Raw genomic sequence first — 15,603 nt, forward strand, 5'->3', positions numbered from 1 at the left:
TGTCCTAAAGATTTGCTTATATTAATAGATGAGTATCCTTTAGTGCCTAGATATAAATTGCACAGAGATATGCCTGAGTATTTGCTGATCACCTCTCCTGTACCAGGTCTGAACTGGGTGAATATGGTGCGGTTTGGAAAAGTGATAAAATTAAGTATATTGTGGCTGCAAAAGACTCACAATTTACTATTTAACATGATACATATGTATCACACTGAGATTAGTCTGTACTAGTAGATGGTCTCCTTTTTTGTAAATCTTGGTGGGGTAGGTCTGATCTTTTTTTATTTTTTATTTGTTGTATCATTTGGATTCAGAGAAATCTTGTATGTGTCAGTTAAATACATAACAACAAAGACATGACTTTCTCAAACTGACTGAATCCAGTAAACTAGTTACAATCAATCACTTCATGAAGTGTGCAGTTACATTTAATCCTGAAATGGTAAAAATGATGCTGGCCACTATGGCTGTTCATCCAGTGGCACTGCTGCCCATACCAATGCTTGAACCGTTCTTTGAAAAAATTGATTCAATATTATCTAGAATTACGGCCCAGTGAAACCCCTCATTTTGCCTTGTGTAAACTTGAACTGTCTAAATGTAAAGGTAGTGTCAATATTACTGACCTCAGAGCTTAGTATAGAGCATTTGTCCTTAAGCCCACTGGGATAATTTACAAGCACATAGTTTGCACTTGTTAATGCCCTATACACATGCAGTGGGCAAACACCAATGTTCCGTGGTGGGCAAATTCTTTAAAAAGAGTTGTCCCAAGAAAAATTCTTTTTTTTGTGGGCAGATGAAGTTTTGTGAATCAGCCCAGTCGCTGATGCAGGCAGAAGCATGCATCATGTCCCCTGTGCACTTGCCACAGAATAAAGTGCAGCAAGCATCAAAAGGGGGTGCGCTTTGATCTGCAGATCTTTCCGCGGCGCATGTCTCCACTGTGACAGACGAGGCACAGCAGAAACCACAATGCTGCTGGTGACTTGCTAATCCAGGCCCGGAACCATTTATGTATACAAGTTGGGGGCATTTACGCAAAATATGAGTGTTTTCATTTGCACCCCTGAGATAGGGGTGCTAATGTAAAAAAGCGCCAATTGACGTAAACGGCTCTTTAGGGCCCATAATGAAAATTGCTTTCACGAACTACACGTGGGTGGGGGCTGACTCCAGCCCCCCACAGGAAGAGACCATTGGGCCAATGTATGCCTAAGTGTTGGGGACGCGCCTGGCACTTGGGTATGCATGGAAGGGCTGGCTGCGGGTCCCTTGTACCCTGGAACACCCCTCACTTCTCTTCACACGCCCCGGTTGTGAATCAGGAGCGTGATAGGTAAGAAACGTGCACGGGCGAAGTAGTCTGCGCCCAAAACGTTTAGCGAATCACACCCATTCTTGAATGGTTTGCGCTTTATGAAAGTAGTAGTAAGGTCTTGGGCGGAGTAAGCCCTGCTAAATCCATTACATGAATGCAAAGTGCTGAGATACTGAGTTTTAAAGCATGAGTGTTTTTTTCTAAGCAATCTAGTCATATTGAGTTCGGATTTCACTAGGATCTGTGTTTGGTGAAACAACACAATGTGTGTAGGCAATCCACCGGTATCTTATCAAGATTTGTATAAATAAAGGACATGTAGGAAAGGGCACATTTATGACAAAGGCAGATTGACTCCTTTTAGAGATTTTTGAAAGATCATTCAGTCTTTCACGTGCATATTTTTCTTTTTACCATTAGTAATTAGTGTCAAACCACAGGGTTATGGTTCTTTGGGGGTTTTTAGGGTTGTCTTCGTTTTCTGATTTGATTAGAAAGAAGAGTGTGCTGAAGGCTTCTTCTGACTGCATACCATTTAACAATAAGAAAGAAGACTTTATTAAAGGGGAATATGAATTAGCTGGGGAGTTAGATTCTATGCACACCCTTGGGGCAAATTATTGTCAAATCTCACTCTGCTGCAGTAGCTGCAAATGTAGCGCAATTGTTATTCTTTAGCATATAGAGGTATCTGGTTAGTCCTTAAAGTCTGTCTCGATTCGGCGACAATTCTGATGATGTACAAGTCTTCTGGGGCCTTGCTAAAGCACATACTTATCAATTGTAAATACATTTCGGAATTGTTTTTTGCTCCAATGTACAACATGTATTTGGTTACATTTTCCTCTTTCTCTGCCCTGTGTATATAATGGGTCCTCTTCGTGACTCTGATATGGTCAGAGAGAATCTCCCAGATAACTAACGCCTAACCCCCCTATAGCAGGCTGGAATACAGGTCTCAAACATCACCAGAAGGGTGCTGAGAAAATGACATAACATTCTTTATAGGTTCGATACTTGCAATGCATGGAAAAAGAGAGTGTAATGTCAAACATATTGCAGAATTTATTTCAGACCAAACAATTCCCCAAAGTGTTGGCATGCCATACAAAACATCAATGTGTGCACTGAAATAACAACTTTAAACAGCAGACAATTGATCATGGTTCCTAAAGTAATACAGGTCACTCACTATAGAAAAGGCAAACAACCTCCCCTTACCTCCCTCCCGATTCCTCAAACACATCACGCCGTACCCAATCCCACCTTCTTAGAAATTTGTTTTCATTTTCTAACTTAACTATCATGTTCCTAAAAAAACCAAAGAATTGCATGTTTTAGCTTTAATGAAAGAGCATTCAGTCAGCACGGACATGCAGTGCTACTGGAAGACAACTCCGGATGGTCACATCTTGCGCCAGCACTAAATCACATAGACACTCATTTTCAGGGTGGAAAAAGTAGTTCTCGTGCTCAGCTGTAACATTTTTAGTCAAGTAGATAAATATGCGCACATGTAAAACATAGGTATTCTTAATTTAACATGCACTTTCCTTTAAATCATTGAAGTTGTTTTTTTTTATCTTAGATCCCTGCTTCACCATAGTGGTCCTCCTCTATGTGGCCCTCGCTGACGGTAGCCAGAGATCAATATGGAAGCGAGGCTGCGCAGGTAGCATCGAGAGGAAGTCTCCAGTCGTCCTGTTGAACGAAGGAAAATCCTTTCAAAAGATGGCTGCCATGGAAAGGGAATGAGGGGCTCCATACGGAGCCCTTCTTCCCTTTGCATGGCGGCCAACCGGAGCGCTCAGGATGGCGAGGAGCATCTGTGGTCGACGGCCAGTGCCGCCACCGCCAAAAGGCAAGTGGAGGGAGGAGGGGGGGTGTGAGGGAAATAATTTTTTTTCAAAATGGCGTTCCCTGGCGTGGAGGCAGCCTGCGGGTTCCCGTAGAAAGCAGGCTGTGATTAGAGATTTCAGCCTGCATTCTGCGGAATGTGATTGGCTGCGCTCCTTCCAGCCTGGGTGCTAATAATTAATACTCATTATATGGCCCCTGGTAACTCTTTTTGGCTGAATAAACCTGGTTGGTTCTTTTCCTTGCAGTTCTTGTTCCATGTGTAACAATAACATAAAAACGAAATGGTTTGAAAGGAGTAATGTACGTTGGAAACATTACATTCGAGATAAACTCGACTGTAATAAAGAATTAGTCATTTGTGGGTTGGCATGCCCTTGGGCCAAGCTTTTCATAGGCAGTACCATTAGTAACGCGAAAAGCCATGTGTTAAAACTTATGAGAGACATTAAGAATAAAGACAATCCATATCCAGAAGCCATTCTTTTTCTAGAGGAACATGACAGTGATTCCAGTTTGCTTAAACAGGTTGCCCTGACTCAAGGGGCATCGCTTCCAGGAGGCGGGAATAGGGAGTCCCCTTTTAGGAAATTAGAAACTAAAACTATCCTTAGACTCTGTACACAATGTCCGCATGGATTTAACACCACTGAAGGATTTCATGTATTTCTCTAATGCTCGCAAGTGCTCCCTCTACTTTTGTACACAATAGTCCAAGAGTGATTAAAATATCCTGTGCACACTAAGGGAACATAACCAGCTGGCTGGACTGTGAGTATGATTGGAAATTTCACACGGTTAAAGCATGAATATCATAGAGTGTATAACAAATAACTAATTAAGTTTGAAATGTGTGCGTCTTTCTATATCAAGAGATGCAAAATGCTATGTATGCTGTAATTGAGTTCACCTCTCTGCATGAGCTACCCCATTTGCCAGCCACTAGTGCACAAAATAGAAATAGGATGCTGAGACACTATTGTCAGCGGATGTTTATTATTTATCATGTTTATTATGCAACTAACATTTTATCGAATTAGGGATTTTTTGATGTGTTTAAACCTTAATTCAATTTGCACAGCACGTTAGCACTTTAAATATGTGACTGCACTAGCAGCACTTTTGATCAGTCCTCTTTCTATGAGCACCCATGGCAAGAGGGATTGTGAATAAAGTCCTTCTTTAGTGTTTTTTAACTTTCTAAATCGCAACCATGACTACGCTGCAGAGGCATACAATAAACAGAACGCTACAAACCCCTTCAGACGATGCAGCCTGTTTTACAATGAAACCCTAAATGATAAATCCTTTTTGCAACCTGGAAGCGTGAAGGTGCCTGCCCTGATTGTAATAGTGTTGCTGCACTATAATTAAGGTGATTGCTTAGATCCATAGGAATTCCGAAAATTCTATTGCTAAACTTTTGACTTGCATGACTGATTTGGCAGATATTTTCCAAACAAAATGTTTGTCAAGGGCCGCAATCGGGAATAAAAGTGTGTCACGCAAAATGAAGAGTGATAGGGGGTAACGGGAGAGGGGTAGGGAGGGAAAAAGCACCTGAACTGTTGGGGGGGGCATGGAAAGAGGAGCGAGCACTTGGTACGTTGCTGTGAGGGCAGGGATGAGTTTGGGATTTTTTGAGCATTTTTCCGGTTAATCGCAGCAATACCGTGGGAATACTGCGGGCATGGGTAGTTCATTGCCGCTGCATGTGTAGTTCGTTGACATTATCGCAGCAATTGGAAAAAGAGTAAAAAAAGAAATGTTACATTAACAGTGAGCACATCTACAAGACGGGGGAAATGGGTCTCTATGCTACTGAACATGGCCAAAGGACATGGCTAGTGGGACCCAAAGAAGATTATTAGTGCAACATGTACAGTTATTGGTGCAACATGTACAGTACCCATGTCCGAAGGCCATGACTAGTTGCCATTGAATAAAATATGGTATAACAAAACACTTGAAATTCACTGGAAAAACTTTAGTTAGGGGACAGTTAAGGTGATCAGATTTGAAACAACAAAACCCCTGAAATTCAGCAATCACATTTCAAGCAAGTCCACCTTAACTATGCACCTCATGTTGCGCAGCATATGCCCACAATGATGACACCACAGATGACATCACTGATGACATCAATAATATCATATATGACATCAATGAAAAGATTACTGATTCCATCACTGATGACATCATGCATGACTTTACTGATGTCACTGCTTTGACTCATTGGCATTTGAAATATGACAACTCTGCTTTGTTACATACCATACATGTACATGTTTCATAATGACACAGTACATTGTAGTCTGCCCTTGTTTCTTTAAATCTTCTGCCGTGAACACTGTACATGTTGCACCAATAGATTTCTTAGAGGGGCCCACAAGCCATGGCCTTAGTAGTGGAAAAACACACACATGCGTACGCACACATTAACATACACACACACCTGTTCTCTCTGACTCAGAAGAACACACCTCTCCCTTATCGAATGGCATAAGTTTGAATTTCGACACATTCTCTGCGTCACTGCAGGGGTAGGTGTCAGTGGGGAGGGGTCAGTAGGGGCGGGCTCTGGAAATGAAGTCTACATAAAGAGACCAAACATACCTCCTTCTTCCGCCTCCTCTTCTTCCTCCTCTGCGACAGAAAGCAGAACCAAGGTTAGATGGACACATTGACCATGTACAACGCGCAGATGCTGGCTTTTGCAGGAGGTGGGTGACAGGGGTTGACTGGGAACCAAAGGAGGATGTGGAAATAATTTTCAAAGTAGCCCCATATTACACATTTTCAGCAAGACCAACCCTTTTCCTATGGGGACATTTAGAAATACCACACAAAAGAGGCCCAGGTGCAGAGGCCTACTGGGAAATCTCCAGAGTTCCCTATAGGCCAGTCCACCCCTGGTGGGTGGGAAACTGGGGAACATTTCAAATATCACGACTGACTGGTGCTTTCAGAAAGCTGGTAGTACTTAGGCAAAGTCAGTCACTTTTCAGGCTGTGTCTCGGCCCCCAACCCCCACCCGCCAGTCAGTGTGCCGGGAAATCTCCCCATTTTACTCGTATGGTCTCCCCGCCTCTGAACATGCAGAAAAAATGAACACGAAAATGCTTTCTAGTGAGCGTTACAATCAACCAAAGCAGTCCAGTTGGTTTTGGCTCAGGCCCTTTTTTCTGTCATTCGTGAAGGCCTCATATACTTCAGCACCATGACTTAAGGGATTTACAGCAAAAGTATCTCTCTGAAAAGTAATGGGTTCAGTGCAACTAGCAAGCCTTTGGGCACTTGATCTCTAAGCAAGTACATCATCTCATAATACTCTAAATAGCGCTACGAACCCTCCGGCATCTGAGCACTGCCTATTATTACCCACCGTGTGTGGTGCTCATTTATCGACCTCGGAAGGAGGATAGGCTGAGTTTGGCCCCGCCAGGATTCGAACCTGCGTCAGCAGGCTCTGCACAGATGTCAAAGCGAGCGCTCTACTCGCTGACCGGCTATCTCAGCCTTCAACCCTGAAGTTACGCTACCTAGCTTACCTCATTGTTACTCCTTTGTTACAGAAAATGCAAACGCTAGTACTAAAGTTATTGTTGTTTTATTTGCCCTTTATGATGTCATGAGTGATGTGCCAGGCAGTCATTCCGGAAGTCTTGATTTTCCATGTGTGTGCGCTTCCTCCCAGTATTGATGAATCAGTGGGGAGAGTGTACCGCAGAAGGGCCCGGGGCCCGTCGAAGAGCAATATGCTAATCAGATGACGCCCAGAGGTGCCCCGTCGCCTTCTAACTAGACAGCACAGCAATTTGTTAGTCAATTCTGGTCAAATGGCTTGAAATTTAGTTTATGAGATGAAAGGAAACATATGCAAAGAGGCTTTCACTGGTGGTTTTTCGTGCCTTGCTATCGGATTGGCGGCGGATCCTCCTACGGAGGTAGAAGAATCTGTGGCAGAAGCTGAGGAGCGGGAAGATGGCGGCATATGGTGTGCGCTGGAACACCATGACGTCTCTGGGTCTGCGAGCCCCGGTCAGGTTGGCGTGGTGTCATTGCAGTGCTTGGAAGTTTAGATCTGTGTATGGCAGCCCGCTCTGACTGCTAGCTAACCCGCAAGCCACTGATAAGAAAGCTGTCAAGACCTGCTCCTATGTCCGTTAGCGGGTCAATAGTCCTCGGGTGACTGACTGCGTTTGTGTGTTCTGCCGTAGGCCAAGGGATCAACAGTCAACTCGAAGCCAAGTTGTATCATTCAAGGTTTTTTTATTGTACAACAGAAAACTAAGAGACCCGGCTCAGCTGAGGAACTTGTGAAAAGGACTCAACATGAACAAATCAATATTATCTTTGGGACCTTGGTCCTCAGTCCTTTTCTCTCCGTCTTAGTCTTCGTCTTCTTGTGGGGAAACGCAAAAAGCCACGCACATTCTCTGCAGTTGAATTGTCCTACACTTCTTTCGTGCATGTTGAAGTTGTTTGCTTGGCTTTCATAGTTGTCAGGATGTCCCACTTCTTCAGAAAAACTGGCAACCCCACCCCCACAGTACCATGGGTCATCTAGACATGGGCGAAGTGTCAGACACTGGAAACTCCTTTGCAGGATCGTGTCCTATATTGGGGTTGTCAGGCATAACCCCTTGGTAGGCTGTCAGATATCTTATTGGGTAATGTGCCTCCACCAATCTAGGAGCCTCTCCTAGCAACCAGATCTTCACCAGCCCCCCTTTTTTGTGGCCTCTTTCTTTGGCCACTTTCTCTTCCTTTTCTTTTCTCTCTGCCTTATCGCTGGCCTTCAAATCCTCCTTCCCCTCTGATTTCTCTATCTTCCTGTCCTCCCTGATGATCTGTAATGCTCTGACCTGGCTCTACTCCTACCCTTTGTTTCCCGCTCTTGTCTTCTCCGCCTCTGGTATTATTGCTTTCTCCACCTTTACTCACAGTCCCTTCTCCGCCTCCTTTTCGGAGTGCTGAGTGTTTTTCTCTTACTCCTCCTTGATATACATCTCTTTCTCCTCTTTGTGACTTCTTGCCAGCTCCTCCCCTCAGGTTCCTCTCAATTTTGTCATATACTCCCCTCCTCCTTCTTGTCACTTTTCTTCTCCTTTGCCTTCACTATTCCTTCTACTTCTAGTGTTCATTTCTTCTCCTCTTCGTTTATATTCTTTTCCCCTTCGCTTCCACTCCTCCCCCTGCCACTGGTGGTCTCCTCTCCTCTTCCTTTCTGCTCCTCTTCGCCACCTCGCCACTTCCCCCAATCTGTCCTTCTCCTTTTGCCTGCAAGTCCTGTCTCCCAAGACTTTCTCTCTTCGCCACTTTCTATCACATTCCGTCAGTTTCACCCACAGGTTTTTTAATTGTTGGATTGATCTGCACTTCAATGCCGCAACAGGAAAATGCTGTGATTGGCGCCCTCGGCACGGAACTACAAAGTTCTCAGGTGCACCGCTCTGAAACTGTCACGACCCCTGGGCGCTGGCGGCTGTGGGAGAGGTGGAAGCGGGGCCGCCATTGATTTGTGCCGCCACGTTTTCCCCCTGACAGTATTAGCGGTCTAGTCTTTTTCAACATGGCCGCTGCCTACGCGTATTTACTTCCACACGCTAGGCAGCTCGGCGCGTTGCAACTTCGGATTTCCCTCTGTTGCTCTCGCTCCCCTATTATTTCTCCTTGGCGGTGCTCCGCCCATGCTGTTTTGGGGCTCCCTGGCTCTTGCGCTCTTTCCCTTGCGCTCTTTCTCCTTCCAGCCTTCCCAGTGTTTCTCTTCCCGGTTGGTTTCACCGATTTCGCTCCTTTCCCTGGCTGTCTCTTTCTCGGCTCCTTTCTAATATTCAGCTCGTCCCTCTTGTGCTCTCTCACTCACCTTGCATATTCGTTGGATTGTGCTTTCCCGAGTATTCCTGTTATCGGTTTCCTGCCTGCTCAAGTACTCCGGAGGGGTTTTTATGCCATTCTGGCTTTTCCCCTCACTCCGTTGTTAGTCCGTCGCGGAGGGGGGTCACCGTGCCTCCTGTGTTCGGAGCCGCGGTGGCTTCCTTTCGAGGCCGACCTTACCTTCTACAGAAGAAGAGACTTCCCGCTCTCCACGCCAGAAGAAAGAAGTTAAATTCAAGCTCAGGTGAGGAGGAAAGGGAACGGGAGTCCGATTTGTGTCCAACGGATGAGGAAGACTTTACCGAACAATCTGATAAATTGGTTAGTCCGCCAGCCCATTGTGATAGTTTGCAACGCCTAAGTATTGAGATGGCAACCCCACAACAACTCCAGGAACTCGTCGCAGCAGTACAAGGCTTGAGTCAGGAGGTTCAGACTTTAAAGGTAGACAATGCCGCCCTTCAACTAAGGGTTGCTGCTCGAGAACAGCTTACTGCCGATCTTCCCCCCCTACCCTTGGTATCAGGCAAATTTGATGGCACCGAGAGGAAAGTAAAGGAATTCCTTGATGCTTGTGATATTCACTTTGCCTTCCGAAGAGGCACCTTTTCCACAGACCATACCAAGGTAGGGTTCATGATAACCCATATGACGGGTAATGCCTTAGCATGGGCCACTCCTTTGGTATCTCGATCTGACCCAGTGTTACAAGATTATTCGGCTTTCAAAGACCTTCTCAAACAGACTTTCCTCCATACGGAAACAGCTTTTGTAGCCAGCGAAGACCTCCTTGACGTGCGTCAAGGAAATTCAGACCTGCTTTCCTATCTGTCCGCTTTCAAAAGAATAGCAGCGGAGGCTGGTTGGCAAGAAGAAGCACAGAATACCATATTCCGGAGGGGTTTGCGGGAGGACTTAAAGGACGAACTAGCCAGAATTCCCCGCCCAGACTCTTTCCCCGATCTCATCAAGGCGATAATCAGGATCGATTATCGCATGACCGAAAGAAAGAACGAGAAGAAGAAGACTCGTCCTCCCGGACCTTCCCTTGAAGCCCACACGTCGACCTCCTCACCTGTTACTCGTCCACCTTCCAGAGATGAACCAATGCAGATTGGTACCACCCGAGCTCCTTTGACAGTGGAAGAAAAGAAGAGAAGGCGAGAAGGCAATCTGTGTCTCTATTGTGGTTCGGCAAGACACCTTTTGAGGGACTGTCCTGACGTACCCCCGAGGAGGCCAGGAAACGAGCGCCCTCGGTAGTCGGTGGAACAGACTATCGAGGGGCGTCAGTTGGTTCCTATGCTACACTTTCTGTGACCTCTGCCAAAACCTCCGAAGACCATCGATTGATGGTAGTTGCCGTCCAGCTCCAGTTCAGAGGACAACAGATAGAGACACAAGCCTTGCTTGACTGTGGAGCTGCCGGAAATTTTCTAGACACCGTGTGGGCTGACAAGGTGGGCCTTCTCCGAGTACCAAAGAAGGAAGACCAGAAGGTAGAAGGGGTGGACGGTACTCCTTTATGCTCTGGGCCCATAACCCACACCACCGAGGAAGTTCAGGTATCTATCCAACAACATTCCGAGTCCCTGAAGTTCGATATCATTAGGGCCGCCCATTTCCCTGTGATATTGGGAATTGGTTGGCTCCGCAAACACAACCCAACAATAAATTGGACAGACAACCTGCTGAGCTTTCACTCTTCTTTTTGTAAAGAAAGGTGTCTGCCGGAACCGATGTTTGAGAAGGTAAAGACTATATGTGCTACTGAGAGTAACTCCATCCACAATATACCCAGGATATTCGAGGAATTTGCTGATATTTTTAAGGAACAACAACCTTCGGTACTCCCCCCTCATCGGCCGGAAGATTGTAATATAGACCTCATACCTCAGGCCTTGGTTCCTTTTGGAAGAATGTACCCCCTATCCTTGGCTGAAAAGGCAGTTCTCCGGCGCTACCTGGATGACAATCTTGCTAACGGATTGATCCGACCATCAAGATCCCCAGCAGGTGCTTCTTTATTTTTTATACCTAAGAGAGACACAAAGGAGTTGAGACCTTGTATTGATTACAGGGGTCTAAATCAAGTCACGATCAAGGACAGATATCCGATGCCTATAATCTCGGAGATACTTGAAACCGTTCAGGGATCGGTATTGTTTACTAAGCTCGATCTTCGGAACGCATACCACTTGCTTCGGGTGAAATCCGGTGATGAATGGAAGACTGCTTTCCGCACTCCCTACGGGCTTTTCGAGTACTGAGTGATGCCATTTGGACTGGTAAATGCTCCCTCTATTTTCCAGAGGTTTATGGATCGCATATTTTCCGATCTATTGGGGATCAACACAGTAGTATACCTTGATGACATCTTGATATTTTCCGGGAAGAAGGAGAAGCATTCTTCCCAGGTATTGGAGGTGTTACACCGACTCCGAATACATCATCTATTGGTCAAACCAGAGAAATGTGCTTTCGCTAAATCATCCATACCCTATTTGGGGTTTATTCTCTCTGAAGAAGGGATAACCATGGATCCCGAGAAAGTTGAAGCCATTCTCTCATGGCCATCTCCTTCCTCTGTAAAGGACATCCAGAGGTTTTTAGGTCTGGCAAACTTTTATCGGAAATTTATCCCGGGGTTTTCAAGACTTATCTTGCCCATCACTTCTCTACTTAAGAAATCCTCCAAACCTTTTCTTTGGAATAAAGTAGCTGAAGACAGCTTTACCAGTCTCAAAGGAAGATTCTGCACGGCTCCTATTCTTCGGCAACCAGACCAATTGAAACCTTTCATTATGGAGACCGACGCTTCTGCTGCTGCAGTAGGTGCCGTTCTTCTCCAAATCAACCACGGCATGGAACATCCTATAGCCTATTTTTCCAAAACCTTGACAACCAGTCAACAAAACTACTCTGTCATCGAGAAAGAGCTACTGACTATGAAATTGGCTTGTCTGGAATGGAGACACTTACTTCAAGGAAGTATGTACCCATTTCAGATACGTACTGATCACAAAAATTTGCAGATTTTGAGGCAACAGGAAGGCTACAACACCCGACAAGCCAGATGGGCACACTTCTTTGCTCAGTTTCATTTCACCATCACGTATATTCCAGGCTCTCAAAACCAAGTCGCTGACGCGTTGTCTCGAAGAAACGAAGTACACAAGTCATATCAGAAAGAACCCATGTTTCCCCGTACTAAGATCGTCCTGGTTGTATCGTCTTTTCTGGAAGAGGTTAGGGGGGCTTATACTCCTTTAGAAGGTCCCGCTCCCACTCTAAGAAATTTACCTGTCGAGGAAAAGGATGGACTGTATTTCAACCAAGGAAGACTAATCCTACCCACACATGACCTTCAAGTACGAGCTCTTAAGTGGTGTCACGACTCAAAGGTTGCGGGTCATCGTGGCCTGCGCTGTACTCTTGAACTGCTCCAAAGAACCTTCTTTTGGCCCAAGATGCGGGCAGACACTCAGGCTTATATTCAAACATGTTTGACTTGTTTACGTAACAAGTATTCCACCCAGAAATCGTTGGGGTTACTTCAATCCAGCCCGATCCCTCCAGGTCCTTGGATTAACATTTCTACGGACTTCATCGTCGACTTACCTAAATCCCAAGGGTGTACGTGCATCATGGTAACAGTCGATTCCTATTCCAAATTGGCACATTTCTCCCCACTGTCTGGCATACCTTCTGCTTCACTCACTGCTGAAGTCTTTCTTAAAGACATATTCAGATTGCATGGACTCCCTCAAAAGATTGTATCCGATCGTGGCAGCCAGTACACATCCAAGTTTTGGTCAGCTTTATGCAAACTGTTGGGTATTGAGAGGGCTCTTTCTTCTGGATTCCATCCTCAGACTAATGGCCAAACTGAGAGGCTAAACGGAACCCTTGAACAATATCTGAGGTGTTTTGTAAACCAGTCTCAAGACAATTGGGTTTCTCTTCTCCCAACTGCCGAGTTCTCATACAACAATACGATTCATGCTTCTTTAGGTATGAGTCCTTTTTATTGTACATATGGATACCATCCCAGATCTATTATACCCACTTTCTGGAAGGAAACTCCTATCCCGTCGATTGAATCCAGTTTGGCACAGCTGAGAGAAGCTCACTTATCGGCCAAACAGAGTCTTAAAGAGGCAAGCATTCAATACAAAGACCAAGCAGATCGCCACCGGAGACAGGTACTGATGTGGGAGAGAGGTACAAAGGTTATGCTGTCTACCAAGTTTCTACCCCGATGGGTCAGACCTTCCAAGTTGTCCCCCCGGTATATTGGACCTTTTGACATCCTGACCAAGATCAACCCAGTGGCTTACCGCCTCAAGTTACCTAAGTCACTCAGCCGTGTTCATCCGACTTTTCATTCTTCACAGCTCCGCTCTTATGTGGCTGATGAGAGAAGGCAGAGAGTTCCCAGACTTCACGTTCCGCCCGACCCTAACTCTGAAGTATACGAAGTCTCCCACATCAGGGATTCCCGTTACCATAAGGGACGCCTGGAATATCTTATACATTGGAAGGGCTTCCCTTCGTCCGAGGATTCCTGGGAACCCCGATCTTATGTTAACGCACCCCGTTTGATACACCGGTTCCACAACCTACATCCCGGCAAGCCCGGGGGGTATCGCCCTAGAGGGGGGCATACTGTCACGACCGCTGGGCACTGGCGGCTGTGGGAGAGGTGGAAGCGGGGCCGCCATTGATTTTTGCCGCCACGTTTTCCCCCTGACAGTATTAGCGGTCTAGTCTTTTTCAACATGGCCGCTGCCTTCGCGTATTTACTTCCACACGCTAGGCAGCTCGGCGCGTTGCAACTTCGGATTTCCCTCTGTTGCTCTCGCTCCCCTATTGTTTCTCCTTGGCGGTGCTCCGCCCATGCTGTTTTGGGGCTCCCTGGCTCTTGCGCTCTTTCCCTTGCGCTCTTTCTCCTTCTAGCCTTCCCAGTGTTTCTCTTCCCGGTTGGTTTCACCGATTTCGCTCCTTTCCCTGGCTGTCTCTTTCTCGGCTCCTTTCTAATATTCAGCTCGTCCCTCTTGTGCTCTTTCACTCACCTTGCATATTCGTTGGATTGTGCTTTCCCGAGTATTCCTGTTATCGGTTTCCTGCCTGCTCAAGTACTCCGGAGGGGTTTTTATGCCATTCTGGCTTTTCCCCTCACTCCGTTGTTAGTCCGTCGCGGAGGGGGGTCACCGTGCCTCCTGTGTTCGGAGCCGCGGTGGCTTCCTTTCGAGGCCGACCTTACCTTCTACAGAAGAAGAGACTTCCCGCTCTCCACGCCAGAAGAAAGAAGTTAAATTCAAGCTCAGGTGAGGAGGAAAGGGAACGGGAGTCCGATTTGTGTCCAACGGATGAGGAAGACTTTACCGAACAATCTGATAAATTGGTTAGTCCGCCAGCCCACTGTGATAGAAACCCAAAAGCTCTGTAGCGCTGTCTGCCATCTTGGGGTCTTTTGCATTATCATAGCAGTCACGAGTGCTTTGAAGGCTGCAAGGTTCCTCCGCGCAACTGATGGCTGAATCAATGCGTTTTCCACTTGCGTGCCAGCTGCTGCAACACTGAAGGTGTGGGCTCATGTCAGCATGCACCTTTGACAGTCGCCGTGCAATGCCTTCCTGGAAACCAATGAGTTCCACAGGATCCCGCAGCTGTGGTCTTGTGGTCTACACGGTCTATTGCTTGAAAGCTCTGCTGTTCGTTGAACAGGTCCTTTTCTCTAAAATAATCAGCAGGTCCTTTTTAGAAAGGGACACAGAGCAGATCTTCCAGGGCAATTGACAGGATCTCTCTAGAGGGCAGCAATGGTATGCCCCTTAGCATAGAATGCGAGCAGTAGGGGAATTCTCACTGACATATGTGGGGGCCTTGCCTATCCACTGGAAGGGGTCCCTCCTGTGTTGCTAGGGGCCGCAGACAAAGAAGGCTAGGGATGAACGGGGGCGCCCAAGGAATTCTCCATGTATGGCCTGAGCAGGTGGTGGTCCCTGGCACCCTTTGTTCTCCTTGTCCCATCCGGTAACCTAAGGCAATCTTGGGGATCAGCCAACCCTTAAAATGTGGGAAAGGAGAATTCAGGAGGTATGGTTGAGGCGCGTGCCGATCCGCAAGAAATGCACTTGATATCCAGCACCTCTGCGGCTCTTTCCCTGTTCCCTGGTCCCCTCTGCCAGGAGCCCGGCGCAGGATCCCCTGCGGTGCTAGCAGCCATCTTTTAAGACATGGGGCAGTGTTACTCTTCCCTAAGTAAAGTTGCAAATGCCTGAACGTGTGTATTCATGTTTTGCTTTTCCACCTCTCCAAGTAGGTGAAAATGTTAAAACCGCTACCTACCCTGACAGGCCCTCTCAAGCGTGTCTTTGCTGCCTGCACCCATGTGGCCATGGACTCTCCCCAGACTGCCACCCACATGGGTGCAGGGATCCAATGCATATCTCGGTGACAGGAGTGAACACACACACACACGCACTATCAAATAAAAGTATGTGCATGTATTCTTCTATAAAGGGTACAGACATGTA

General features: G+C 46.5%; 1 protein-coding gene across 1 annotated transcript in view; it reads right to left on the reverse strand.

The window, feature by feature from the left end:
* The window catches only part of TNNT1 (troponin T1, slow skeletal type), a 137,771-nt gene extending 131,034 nt beyond the window's left edge, over nt 1–6,737 (reverse strand). Inside the window, exons 1-2 of the mRNA XM_069642597.1 lie at nt 6,733–6,737; nt 5,798–5,922 (exon numbers count right to left, since the gene is read on the reverse strand). Coding sequence (XP_069498698.1) covers nt 5,798–5,922; nt 6,733–6,737 — 130 coding nt within the window. The remainder of the gene's footprint in view (nt 1–5,797; nt 5,923–6,732) is intronic.
* Nucleotides 6,738–15,603: the final 8,866 nt, after the last annotated feature.

Source organism: Ambystoma mexicanum, chromosome 1q (assembly GCF_040938575.1).
Source record: "Ambystoma mexicanum isolate Mex_15411 chromosome 1q, UKY_AmexF1_1, whole genome shotgun sequence".
Classification (NCBI taxonomy): domain Eukaryota; kingdom Metazoa; phylum Chordata; class Amphibia; order Caudata; family Ambystomatidae; genus Ambystoma; species Ambystoma mexicanum.